At 29.8% G+C, this 15,154-nt stretch overlaps 1 protein-coding gene across 1 annotated transcript; it reads right to left on the bottom strand.

The window, feature by feature from the left end:
- Positions 1–13,157: 13,157 nt before the first annotated feature.
- Positions 13,158–14,895, bottom strand: LOC107929571 (nematode resistance protein-like HSPRO2). The gene has a single exon (XM_016861038.2). It carries the CDS (start codon positions 14,739–14,741, stop codon positions 13,341–13,343), a length of 1,401 nt encoding a protein of 466 aa, XP_016716527.1. The 5' UTR covers positions 14,742–14,895; the 3' UTR covers positions 13,158–13,340.
- Between the last annotated feature and the right edge of the window lie 259 nt (positions 14,896–15,154).

The following is a 15,154-nucleotide window of genomic DNA, read 5'->3' as shown; positions in this document are numbered from 1 at the left end:
ATTGTACTAAAAAATCACACAAAGTTCAATTCCCAGGAAAGAGAGGTGGATCACATGGATCTCTTAAATACCAAGTCTTTCCTTAGACAGAATATCCCTTCTATAGTAATTTAATAGCACAATTAAATACTACTATTATACCCTCAAATATTGAAAGAAAAATAGGACAAGAAAGAACACAAGAGTTTTAACGAGGTTCGGTAAATTATACCTATGTCCTCGGGCACTAACACCAGATGATAACTTTACTATCTTCAAAGTATTACAAACAAATAGAATTCCTTAAGAATTCTCAAATAGGAGAAGAGAGAAAACTAAGAGAGAAAGATTGGTTGGGATGATTGAAATGAGAAATGAGAAGGCCTATTTATAGTTGAGGTTTAAGGACCAAACAATAAATAGCCCATTATCTCAAGGACCAAAAAAAAATTATCCCATGCCACTTTTTCAAAGTCAACTTTAGGGTGCTAAACTTGCACCACTTTGTATTGTTTGCCATTAATGTTGTCTCCCATTAATGTTAACAATTTGTTGTTGCTGTTTAGGAGTTTTGGAGCTCTTGAATTTAGTGCTCATCATTTCCCACAAATTTCCAAGCAAAAGAGAATGTGGAGGACCAGTGACCCCTTGCTTTTCAAGCTTGGAACGAAGCCGTTTAGGGCTAAATATCATAGCATTGAAGAGGCTTGAAAGCAAGCTAAAGCTCACAAGCAACAAAGTGGTAAGCAAGATATTGATAAATAGTTGCTCCATGAGAATCTAAGCAATGTAGGTACTATGATCTCTTTTGATACTTGGGTTTATATAGACCTAAAAAGAAAGAGAAAAAAAAGTTGTAAATATTTTATTTTCTTTACTTATTATTTTCGATATTTATTTTTTAAAAATAAATTATATTATTTTGAAACTGTTTTTGTCAGTAGGATTTAACCCTATGCCTCTTTAGTTATTTATATAAACTTTTGTTTTTTACCTGTGTATTGTGGGTGTGTCATAATTTAATTATCTTTGAGTATTTGAAGTGATTGTTGATATTAAATGTTTTATATTGTGGGTGTTTTTTACAAAAATATTTTATAATTTAAATTGGTTTATGCTCGTAAAAGTTTTTTTAATATAATATGTTTAGAATAATTTATAGTCTTTCTGCAACCGTTAAATAGGAGAATAAAAATATTTCAACAAGTTAGAAATCACGTCCACTTACATTAACTAAGGCATAATCTACTATATTCCTATAAGTTTAAATATCCTTGCAAATTACAAATACTTCTAATCAAGTATTTTATATAACTTATTTTTTCTTATTTTTATATTTTAACGAAAAAAAAGTATAATTAAGATTTTATTTTAAAATTTTATTTAATTAAACTGTGAGGTGTGTGTGGTGATCGTTCACTTAATCCCTTAACTATGTGGTTGAAAGTGCGATCATTATTATGATTATGAGTTTTCATTTACCTATGTCTAAACGGAGTCAAAAATATATTAATGTTTTTTTTAATTGAAAAATCCCAATAATAATTCTTATTAGAATTAAGGGGCAAGTTTCATGTCAATTTCAAAATACTTTTAATCGCAACACTCCTTTAAACAATAAATAATGGGTTTTCTTGAACTAGCAAAGGAAGAAAGCAAATCGATGTGATAATTTCTCATCCTCAAATTAATTCTTACTGTCCCAACGAATAATTAATTGTAGGGGTGAAATCTTAATAGAATTCGAAAAAGTGAAGAGTGAGTCCAAGCCATAAAATAATAAAAAATATAAAAATTTCTCATGTTTTTAGGATTAAACAAAATATAAAATAAGAGCAAGTCTCATGTTTAAGTTAAAATATAAGTTTTTGTATTTTTCATAAGTTTGAAATTTAGTGATTATGTTATTATTTTTAAAAATTTAAATTTTTTATTTTTTATATTTTAAAATTTAAGTTTAACTATTAATACAATTAAAAATATTTGGTTAAATTCAAGTGCACTAAGTGAGTCTTTTTTATTGTAAAAAGTCACAGCAACTAATTTAACAGAAAACTATATATATTAATAATTGAAAATAAATTTTAAAATCAGAAAAGTAGAAATAAATTCTTAAAAATAAAAGTATATTGACTAAATTTCAAATTTCTGAAGATCGTATAGAGTCCTATAACTTGTTTTAACTTCTTTTTAATTTAGCATGATATAGTTTAGGGTTAATATAATTTTTGGCCTTTCATTTTAGTATTTGAATTTGACAATTAAATCATTTTTAATTTCTAAACTAAAAAAATATAGCTATAATGATAAATTTAGCCCTTAATATTTATATCATTTGTCAATTTAACTCTTATTTTTTTTTAGCTAAATTTGGTCATCAAGATGTCAAAAAGAGTCGAATCATTTTTTTTAATGGGAATGTTGAATAGAACATTAATAATTTAATGATGTTGGTGTGACTACGTGCATAGAAGTTTACATATACTTCATGCAAATATAACACTATTTTTCAAATATGTCGCATCAAAAAATAATTTAAAATTTATCAAAATATTCAAAAAAATAAAACTTTTAAAATAAATTAAAAAAACATTAGTACAAAGTGCACATGAATGCAAGCTACCAAGTTTAAAAATTATAATGTTTTAATTAATATTTTTGTTAAAAATAAAAACTTAACTATTTTTTACGACATAACATTATGAAATTGTATCAATTATCACATAATTTTTTTTTATAAATTACTTTCATCGTATCAAGTGTCCCATTATATAATTTTAACTAAATAATTAAATATGTACGAGCAAATTTAATAATAAAAAATGAATGATTAAATTTAAATTGTGGTCTATTGATTAAATATTAAATTAAATGTCATTGTAATGATGATCAAAAGAAAGTGAAGTAATCGGACAATTTAGTTGAGAGTATAATTACTCATTAAATATTATCTTAAATGCCCATTTAAATGCTAACTTATATTAAAAGAAATGTTAAATATATTTGGGTCCATTTTCAGTACCTTGAAGTATCTATAACTATAAAATAACTAACATGAAGTACATATGGATTACTATATGAACTACTAAGTTTAAAATTTTAATATTTTAATCAATATTTTTATTAAAAAAATAAAAGTTCAACTCTTTTTTACAACGTAACATTCTAAAATTATATCAATTTTCACTTGAAGAATTTTTTTTTTATAAATTACTTTAATCAATAAGGGTCCCATCATATAATTTTAATTAAATAATTAAATATTTAAAAAAATTAATTTGAAAAAATATTAAATTCTCAAAACAAGTGAATGATAAAAAAAATAAATGATTAAATTTAAATTGTGATCTATTGATTAGATGTTAAGTCGAAACTCATTATAGTAATATATATATATATATATATATAACAGTGAAGTGAAGTGCCTAAATGTAAAAGAAATAAGGAACTCATTTGCTCTTTAAATATGATCTTAAATGCCCATTTAAATGCCAACTTATACTAGAAGAAATGTTAAATATATTTGGGACTCTGAAGCCAAATTTAGGGGTGGCTGGCAGGATCTCGGCCCCCATAAAATAGAAAATTATTATTTAAACCTTTTAAAAAGATTTAAAATTTAAAATTAATAAAAGTAAAATTACACTTTAACTCCCTTAAAATTATAAAAATTTGATTTAATCATTTAAAATTTATAAAGATATAAACTATAAAAAATTAAAATTTCATTCGACCCCTAAAAAATGCTTCACTCTTATTGGGACCAATTCCAATACTTCAAAGTAGCTATAATTGCTGAAGGATGAATTTGTTTTAGGGAAAACAATGAGAACTATATTTTAAAAATAGTTGTAATAAAAGTGGGTACCATGGAATTTAACAAAGTTAATTTATTTTATTATTTAAGTGACTGAGTTGATGTTTAATATTGACTCCGTTAAAAAAAATATTAAAATTAAAATTTAAAATATTTAATAAATATTATTATAGAATGTTTTTATTTTTTTATATTTTATATAAAATTAATAAGAAATAATTTAAATCTAAAATAAATTTAAAATATATATAATTAGATTTGAATATAAGACATTAAGCTTCACTTTATCATTTTAATCAAAATCTCATTAGTATTTTATATAATTTTTCTACATAAAATTTATCTTTCACCTGCGTCGTTCGTGTATCAATAAAAAATTCCAACATTATAACTCTAGGTACATGCCAATAACATAAGACCATAAAGCTGAATATTGGGCCTTAGATTTTGTTGATCAAATGCAACTCTATCAAACTACTTGCGCACAGAAACAAACAATCCCACACTTGAGCAAAGAAACTCTATGATACTAATCATAATTTGATTTCATTACATAAACATATTTAACATATAACATGTTATTAGTTCTTCATAATATATCATGTAATTAAGTTCATTATGTCTAGTCATATTCTTAGTAATACTTCGTTAGGACGAGTTATATTCTTACTTATTCTTTAATATAAGTTCCATTTTAAAATCTTTCTCGTATGTTAATTTATCGATGCATTATTAAGTTTTGCATCACAAATTCACATATTCAATCATTTAGATCATTTTTCTTGTATCATAAGACCCCAGGGCTCATTATTCGTAATACACATGATCTTCCACATGCTTTTCGTGTCTCATTATCAATATCATATATTAAATAGATCAATTTTTGTTTTCATAGTTTGGTCACATTTTATTTCTATGTTTTACAACATATTATACTCATAATGAAATGCACCCGGTGCTCATCAGTACATCCTCACAAACACCTAGTGCTTTGGAGAACTTCTATGCTCTAGAGAACTACAAAAGCAATGTATGCATCTGGCACTAAAGTATATATGCAGTAATGTTTATCGGTACATCTGAAGTAATATGCATCCAACGCTCATTGGTATGTTACTGAAATAATATGCGACTGACGCTAAATATCTTCATGTAAGAAATCATATGACATGCCAACTATACCCGTAACTCTATCCGAAATCGTTTAATAAAATATTCATTATGTTGAATATACATGAATGTACATATTATTCATTTATTCCCTTTACTTATATATATAATGTCACAAGTATAAGTATACATATATATATTAACCTCCATAAAATCAAGAATTAACATTGTGACATTTATTCTTTCATTATACTTTTATAATCTTAACCACATTTTAGGTATATATATAATCATAATCAATTAAATTAACATGGCATTATTTGTTCATTTAATAATACTACGATAATTCAGTTATAGTATAATTCATGTTCGTATGTTTTTTTTTTAAGTTTATTCGTGTTCAGTTTGTATTCATTAGGAATTTCAATTTTTTTATTCATGTTCGTTTATTTAAAATTATGTGTGTTCATGTTCGTTTGTTTAATGTTCACGAACATATTCATTTAACTTAATCGAACATGTTCACGAACAATGTTAATGAATAATAAACAAACAAACAAACAATAAATACATACACACAGATATTATTTTAATATTTTTATAAGAAAAAATCATTAATAAATAAACGAGTCAATTTACGGGCAAATAAACGAGTTTGTTTGTGAACATAAATGAACTGAACACACCTCTATTCATGTTCATTTGTTTATTAAACGAACATAAAAATTTTGTTCATACTCGTTTATTTAGATTAGTAAACGAACATAAACAAACATTAGACGAACGGTTCACGAACAATTCATCGAACGTTCTGTTCATTTACACCCCTAGTTTTGGTTCCTTATTCAGCTACGTTCGTCAATTTTAATATAACAACAATATCAATTTCTCATCAATAAGCATATAATTTATACTTAAAACATATTGTGTATTCTTTTCACTTTAATCCCTTCTAATTCTAATATCTGAAATTTCAATATCTTTCAATTCTTCTAATCGAATCAAAATCCAACTTTATAACTATTCTCTAAAAACCTCGACTTCCCATCAATAAATTTAAAAGTTCTCATCCTTTAGAATTATGTCTCAAATAAGTCAACAATAATTTCCTTAACAATCACTTAATTTAACTAATTCTCAACATCACCCACTAAGTATATATATATTAACTTCTTAACTCATCCTCATCTTCTTTTCCTTCAAGGACCAAATCTAACTAGTCAATAAACTTTGCTTCTTCATTAATCTTCTCAATTAAACTCACATAGGCAGGGACAATAGTATAATTTGCACTTCAAATTTTAACTAATATTCAGAGCTAAAAGAACTAAAATTGTAAAAGAAAAACTCACGGTCTTGGAAGCAACTTTGAAGACTCACATTCTCTTTTGTTTATCGTCGAATGAAGAAGATGATTTAATCATCTCTTTATTTTTCTTCTAGGCATCGAATGGAGAAGACGATCTTTTTTAGTGAAAAGACAAAAAACTTGAAAGAACTACGTTGAAGTAAAACTAAACCCCCAAAGGGAAAATGTCAAACAGTTGAAGACTTTCTCTCCTCTTGTACTAATTTAGCAATTCCATAAGCTTCTCTATTATTTTCTCTAAGAATATGTTGAATGACCTAATGTCCTATTCTTGATAAAAGCTGGTGAATTCTCCTAACCAAAGTTGAATCTGAATCATTACAAGCCCGATCTTGAATTGCTAGGATTGCGTCGATGCTATCAGTTTGAATTATCACATTGTCATAACTCTGCTCCAAAAGAAGTGATAATCCATCCATGATGCCCTACAACTTAGCCTCAATAACAGAACAAAATCCCAAATACCGATTGCAGCCTAGGATCTATCTTTCATTTTGATCCCTCAAAACTTCTCCCAGCTACAGCAAAACCAAGATCCACTTTGACTACACCATCTGAACTTAAGCAAACCTAATTATTGTCTAGGGACGTAAAAGAGGATCTAGTTTGCAAAGCATCCTTTGTTGCCTTATTATTAAAGGAGACATATTGTTTAGCCCAACAGTAGGAGACTTGAATAATTTCGTTTCCCCATGTTGAAACTACTTTAAGATTTGTTCTCTTTATCTCTCCTATTTCCCTGTATTTAATTAAAACCAGTAATTCATATATATCTACATCTAATAGTTAGGAATTAAAATCGCAAGTTATTGGAAATTTTGGACTTAAACGGTGTTGACTCATAGCTTGGTTTAATTCTATCCTTGTAAGCATCGAGTCTTCATCCATATTCTCCATGTTTTAATTACCCATTAGGGCCACGGCAAATAGCCACTTAAGTCCCTAAAATCTCCATGTTTCTCACTTCATTAATTTTAAATTTCACATGTCACTTTACTACCTTCTATAATTTAGTCCTTATACCATATTTATTAATAACTTAATCAGTTTAATTACTAGTTAATTCTATTTAATTAATTATTAAATAATTTTATTTTTAATTTAATTACTAATATTTCTATTTTTTTTAATTTCGTACTCAGTCTCTAACTATTTGAGCATGATAATATGGTAAAAGCTCAATTTTTTTATTTCTTGGAGTAAACTTTTTTTTTTAAATTACTTCCTTAATTTTCAGTTAAATATTTCTTTTACTTTTGTTATTCTTGGACTCGTTTGTTTTCTAGTAACTTTTTTTTTCTACCAATTGCTCCATGTTCAACAAATTTTGCTACCTTAATTAGTTACTTCCTTAAATACCATATACCGACAATTTTTTATAACATTTTTATGAGTTTTGTTTATAATAATCTATAATTTCACCCCTAATCTTTAGAAGGAAGTTTAATGTGCTTCAACATATTCAAATCTACATCTTTCTACACTAACAACAACGTCGCTATTAACCGACAAGCTTTTATCACATACCATTATAACATAATAACATTTTAAATTTCAGTGTGGGTTTGAATAGGCGGTGCGTTTACCTGCTGTTAGCGTAAAAATAAAGATGGTGGTGAGATTAAATACTATAACAATACTATAACATAAGACAAAAAATAAGTTAAACGTACCACATCACACCGCCCATCTAAATCCACCCTCAGCCTGGCACAACTAACGTCAAACTGAGAGTAGTTGAACTATTCTATCCAAAACTTGGAAAATAGTACATTTTGGGCTTTAAATATCACAAACTTTAAAGCCTGGAATTAATTGCCCACTGTTGCAGCCCAACAAACTTAAAAAAAAAAAGTTTAATTCCATCAACAACCTTTAAATGAGAAAATAATAAATTTCAACACAAACCTATATCCTCCTACATTAACAATAATATCGATGCTAGTCGAGCTAAAATTCAAACAATGGTTATAGTCATCCTTAAATTAATACAACTATAAATTTACATTTCCAACTTATTTTTTAAAAATAAATCTATAATTAATAGATACTTAAAACTTTTTAAAAAATTATAGTCTAATTTTAATTTCCTCATGGGCGTAGCTAGGGGTTAACAGTTGCCCAAACTCCCTAAAATGGAAAATTTTTTATTTAAGTCTTTTAATTTTTTTAAAATTTTATATTAATAAAAGTAAAATTACACTTTGGCCCCCTTAAAATGATAAAATTTTGATTTAATCCTCTAAAAATTATAAAGATATAGGCTATTCAATTGATGAAATTACATTTTTACTATCGTAAAAATTAAAAATTAATTTCAGCCCTGCCTAAAAAAAAATTCTACCTTCGCCCCTAAATTTCCTTAAAATTTGAAAAGACTATTAAGAAATAATAAATTTTGATTTAATCGGTTCAACCAATTCATATTAATTAACGAATTGATCGTTTTTTATATTCCAAATCGATGTACCAACAAATTTTCGATCCGACTAACCAATTCGATATGATTTCAACTAGCTTATTATGAGTTTATAGACTTTTTCATGCGCTTATAATTTACATTATATAAAATTTGAGATTTTTTTTTTATGTTTAATATATCTAGAATAGAAAAATAAAGTAAAGCTATCACAATAAATCGGATAGCTTAATTTAACATTACGGAGCACTACTAGCAGCAGTGTGTGTTAGTTACCACCCACCTTTTTTTCCCGTCTATCAACCCTATTTTTCTTTTTTTCTTCTCATTCACTCTATGAATCTTCTCTCTTTTTAGTTTACAAATCTATTTTGTGGGTATCTTTGTTGTCTTCACAAATTGTGTTAGACAAATGACAGTGCCTATCATCGTTGAAACACCACCGGCCACCAACAGTTTCTTTTAAAAAGCGGGTAGCTCTTCGTTGACTTCTTAATCTGTTCCTGTTTTGAGAATTTCAGAATAATAAATAATTTCATGAGTCGGTTTGGACTCGTATTATCTTAAGTTTTATATGTTTTTTTATTTGTTTTTCATTGACAGTGCCTATCATCGTTGAAACACCACCGACCACCGACAGTTTCTTTTAAAAAGTGGGTAGCTCTTCGTTGACTTATTAATCTGTTTCTGTTTTGAGAATTTAAGAATAATAAATAATTTCATGAGTCGGTTTGGACTCGTATTATCTTAAGTTTTATATGTTTTTTTATTTGTTTTTTCATTGTTTAATAAGTCTTCACTTTTAGAAGTTTTTATCTACTCTTGTAGTACACTTTTTACTTTAGTTTATGCATGTAGTCTTGCTTTTGCGAGTATTTTTAGGGTTGGTTTTGTCGCCATCCCCCCACGTTTGGTGAATGCTTGGTTCTTTTGTCGATTTATGCCCGCCGCCTTGGACCATCTGGGGTTGATTTATTATTATATTAAATGCTTGCAATCACTCTTGATATATTGTGCTTGAGTTGTGACAGAGTCGATTGTCAACATGCCATAATGTCCTATTCATGCTGAAGCTGAAGTTTTTGTTGTGTTGATGGAGCTTATCATTTAACGCGTACAACGAGTATTTGTTATTTTTCTCCTAAATTGTATAATTTTATTCATTAAATGAATTAATGAATTTCTCTTTTAAAACAAAACCGTTATGGAGCACTAATTTTTAGCTACATGAACAATGTCATTAAATATTTTAAGGGGAAATTATGGTATTTTCAAAAAAATACTTAGAATGATATTTTTTGAAAAAAAATATTAAAGGGAAATTATTGTTTTTTTAATGTAAACTTATCTATTCTTTTTAAATTTTATTAATTAATTATATATATGCATTTATATTTTATATAATTTGTTGAAAAAAAACATATGTTAATATTGTATTCACGTTATGTAGATTTTAACAAATGAAATTTGTCATGTACATATATTCTATTAGGACACCATGAAGACATGTTTTCATTATTTAACACTATTTTATTAAGTCTTAAATTATGTCATATTTTTTATAGTCTTTCATGATAATTTAATTCTAATTTTAATTTCATTTACTTAAAAATTTACATAATAACCGTTATATATATTATTTAATGTATAAATAAAGCATAATCCCTCAATCTCTAAAGTGGAGATAATATGTACTTAAGAGTATTCCAACTCATTGTTGTAATATTAATTATATCAATCAAGATAAAACTCAATCGGTTATACTTATCATATATTAATATAAATATTATATTTAAAACTTTAATTTACTTTCCTGAAACAGAATATATATATTCTAGTATAATTAATAGAAACTAGAAAACATTCTTATATATTGATAGAGTTGTATGACCCGAATTCTTGTTAAAGAAATAATACAGTGGTAAAGCTAGGGGATTTGTGGTGGGCTTAAGGTCGAAGACACTAGTAGAATCCGTATAGAACTACACTTCCTCTATTTGACTTTGATTAGGATGAGACTTTTCAACCTTTAAATAGATGTAGTTGCAACTCGTCTTATATCATTCGATTTTCAACACTAGTGAATTTTCTTCTCATCTGCCCATGTTTTTTTTCCAAAAGGGTTTCCACATAAAATCTGTATTTATTATTATTATTATTGTTTTGAGATTGTTCTATATTGTCATTATCGACATTAGTTTTAATATGTACATCTTAAAAAATGTATCAAAAATTAAATAAAGAATATTTATATATATTTATATTTAAAACTTCAATTGAGTTGATATCACCTCTAATTGAGTCTCGAACTCTCAGTTGTTAAATTACTCAATTTAAAAGTTTTTTTTTTCATATCAATTCTTCATATTCCAAAACACCAGTTACACAAAACCCAATCTCAAAATCATGTCCAAAGTCATTGTTCAATCTTCTTGAGTTCAGTAATGTTACTATCTTTAATGCAACAACATTATCCCCTCTTAAACTAACTTCTGCCTTGGCATATCAATGGGAACTCATACTCGGTTATCAACTAGAGGAGTATGTTCCCAACCTATAACCCACAAAACCCACCACCATTTGGAAATGAAAGACCATCTTCTTCATAGTGGTCTTGTTTTGTTGCTTCCTTTTCTTCTGAGACTGTACCCTATGTCATAACAATCTTAGTGCCACCTATGTGTGTGCAAATCCTGTGTTTGATTCAATGAATAAAACACACTGAAGTGGATTGACATATTGTGTGTTCTAAGATCGCCGCAAATAAACTCCGTGTATCTTATAATCAAATGGTTGGCGTACTCAATAAGGAGACTGAAATCAAAAAAGATATTCAGTTTAATTTATTCTTTGATTTTATCAAATTTTCTTTAAAAATGTGTTATTTCCTAGTTTATACTATTCTTGTCGTGTATATGAACACATTTGATTAATGAAACAAATGCAAGCTTTTCAACTTTACATAATATGTTTTAGCCCTTGCCAAGGTTGTCGACTTAGAGCAATGAAAATGAGCCAATCTTCATATGATATTGGGATACAAGCCAAGCTGTCTAAATCAGGTATAAGTTCAGGTATTTTATCTTATCATGTTATTCTTCATCTCCTTTTACCTTCAACGAGTCTACCTGTAAATTTACCTTCAAGTTGAATAACCATCACTAGAATGAAGCAGATCATCAAAAGCTCGCCAGCAACTCCATTGTCTGAGGTTGAAATTTCTGTGTATGATTCGACATGTTTTGTACTCCGGCGTTCTGATCAGGAGAACCAGACTAATTAATTAATTTCTTCTACTCCATCCAAGGAAGATATTATAGGAGTTGGGAGTTGGCCGGCATACATCTTGGTGGGTCTCGTACTTCACTATATTCTCGTGACATAGATAGTTTCCAAATTGACTATGCCATCCTAGTGTTGTTTATCATCTCAGAAGCCACTCTAATAACAACAACAGGATTTGCAGTTGCACCTTCGAAACATACTTTGTTCCTATGGATCCAAATGCTTCGCAAGGTGATAGCGAAAGTTACGTCAAGTCTTTTGCCATGATTTCCTTTGTAGTCTTGACTTGTTCCATGACTTTCGTAATCCAAATACATCAAGGTTGTATTTTCGAACTCCAAGGGGTGATCCAAACCAAACTGCCTCCATAAAGTTGCTTTTACAGAAGCGATGATCCATGGTCTTTGTTTCAACTTGGCGGAGAGTGCAGTCAGTTCCCTACAAATCCATTTCTTTTCTGAATTTCAGTTTTGCAAGGCAATGAATTGTTAAGAATCTTCCACACGAAGATGACAACCTTAAAAGGCATTTTGACCAACCATAGCATCTTCTAAACGTCTTTGGGTATGTGCAAAGTGTTTAGATTCAACTTTCTGTCATCATGATTATTAAGTTGCCACTTGGGTTTTTCATTGCCTTTAAGTAGAGATCTTGTTTGCTACCTCCTAATTTGTTGGATCGGTTCTAAGCCCAAGATGATAGGAAGAGAATGGCACCTTTTCTAACTCAATCCTTACGATCATCCGACTCAATTATTGGCAAATTTGTTAAGTGAGCTCTTGGATGATTTTTCCAAGGAAAGCCCGATTGAATAAATTGCAGGTGAAACAGGGCTTTTTTTAAGATTAAAAAAATATGTCGATTTTGGAGATATAAAAAATAGGTTCAATTGTACTCACTTTTTATATAATTGGTAAAAAAAATTCGTCCAGCTAGACGCGTTTTTTGCTTTCGAATTTTCAGAAAATATTTTCAACTAGACATATTTTCTTGACATATCAGCAAAAAGTAATCCAATTAGACGCGATTTCACATACTCTCTCTAAAATTGTCTTATATCTCTAAATCTTGAAACACCTGTTTAACCCATTTAACAAACAACAAATGATATATATGCACAAATTAGCCTAAATGACTACTAAATCATGTCATGCTAATCCATCGCAAAAGAGAAACACTTTTGAAGAAATTGGTAACAATTTTATAAAAATCATAATTCCAATTTTACAAAAATATGTGTTCAAAAAATTTTACAGTATAAAAGCAGTAATTGACCCAACATCAATTCAATACTTAAAAAGAATAATTAACCCCTTTTTTTTTCTTTTTATGATTAACCAAACGACGGGTCCGAGTCATCATCACTTCTTGGACCGAGACTCACCCTGTTCACGACTCCAAAACTCGCCCAAAAACGTCTTAGCAGCATCCAAACTGGGGAAATAAGTAGGCTCCAAGAATATCTGACTCAACGAGTCACCCGAGTCGGAACACGCCACGACTCTGTTCCCTTTCGCTTCCAAACTCCCCATAACGATCATCAACACTTGCTTGTACCCAAAAAAGAACCGTTTCAAGGCCGCTTCGATGGCTTGCAATGCTTGTACTAGAGAGACCTTATTGCCCTCCTTTTGCTCCGAGTACAACCTCATAGCTGCTTCTTGAATCCTTGGCCCACCGTTAGGGTCCACCTCGACACCCAATATGAACGGGACCTTATGTTTCAACTCCTTGGATAATTTCGTAATTTCAACCAACCCTTTCGATCTGAAACAAAACGCCTCCGTTTCGTTAACCGATTTTATCTGCAACTGGCTTTTGAGGTGAAGGAAATCGTTGGGATCCATTAGGAGATGGAGATCTTCGATTTCTTCCAGAAGCTTCCAGATCTTTTCCAATATGTAACAGTCGCCGGCGGCGGCTTCGAAACTACCGGCGTCGATCCCCGAAGCGATGCGTTTCAACAGCTGTTTCGCCGTCTGGATCCATGATTCGAGGATCTGATTGGTGGTGTAAAGCGTAGAGTTCTCGCGGTTTTCGATGTGATCGTACGGGCTGGACTTGAGCGCGTGGAGTTCGTTCGGCTTGCAAACGGCGTCGTAGTCGAGGTTTGGTTTGCCGGAGAGGTTTGGCTCTCCCAAGCCTAACGTGTAAGGGCACCGCCTCATTTCGCACTCGATGGAGTAGAGGATTTTCTGCGCTACGTCCTCGGATTTCTGCCACGTCACCAGCCGAGGCAATAAGCTGGCTTCGCTGGTCCTGTTCACCACCGTCGTTTCTCCGTGAATCTTCCACACCTCGGCGGAGCTGCTCTCTCGTGTTAATACACCGTTCGACGACGTAAGATCAAGGATCGGAGCTTCGTTTTCGTCTTCGCATAACATAGCGATGAGTTCGATCTGACTCGTGGTAAGCGACTGGAGTCGACGCGTCCACTCCCGACGGTTCAAATACGGTCTAGGATCGGACAAAACGATCGAAATGAACCGGAACGTAATCTCCAAAGCGTGCAAAGCCGGCTTCAAAACGACCTCGTTTTTCCAAGCGGGAAACTCTTGTGTCTCCCATAACTTCCTCAGCTCCGGTAACCGGAGATAATAATCATAAGCTTTGGACGCCGAAGGTGAAGTCGAGAGCGGAGAAGACATATTGGAGAAACGAAACGGCGTCGGAATGGAAACTTGGAGTTTGTTAGAGAGCTTTGGAGATTTCTTTGGAATATCGGAAGAAACCATCTTTGCTTTCCAATCAAGTTCAACCATTTTCTACAAAATAAGAAAAAAAAATGATCACTTTTCTTTTTGCTGTTTGGGATTTTCTTGACCGAAGAGAAAGAAGAGGTTGGGTATTTATAAGGCGGGCGCTTAAGAAAGAAGAAATTTCCAATATTTTAATTTCTTTTTAAAAAATTTTCTTTCGTGGAAAAAAAAAAAAAGGAAGCTTATCCGAAATGGATATTCAGATCAAGACGTTTGAGTGCGGAAAGGGTTTTTATTTGGGTTTATTTCTGTTTTCAGTCCCGCTACTTTCTTTATTTTAAAAAACTTTCCACCTTAATTTTGAGAAATTTAATTTAAAAATGTTTCATTTCAATATTCAAATATCTGATTCAAAAATTAAAAATGAGTAAATAGATTAAAATTAGAGGGATTAGGAGTAAAATTAGACTTTAAAT

This window comes from Gossypium hirsutum, chromosome A13 (assembly GCF_007990345.1).
Source record: "Gossypium hirsutum isolate 1008001.06 chromosome A13, Gossypium_hirsutum_v2.1, whole genome shotgun sequence".
Lineage (NCBI taxonomy): Eukaryota > Viridiplantae > Streptophyta > Magnoliopsida > Malvales > Malvaceae > Gossypium > Gossypium hirsutum.
Note: the sequence above shows the minus strand (reverse complement) of the source record. Positions and strands in the feature narration are given on the sequence as shown.

Excerpts from the sequence above, each read along its gene's own strand:
- LOC107929571 (XM_016861038.2), bottom strand. The coding sequence starts at position 14,741 with ATGGTTGAACTTGATTGGAAAGCAAAGATGGTTTCTTCCGATATTCCA.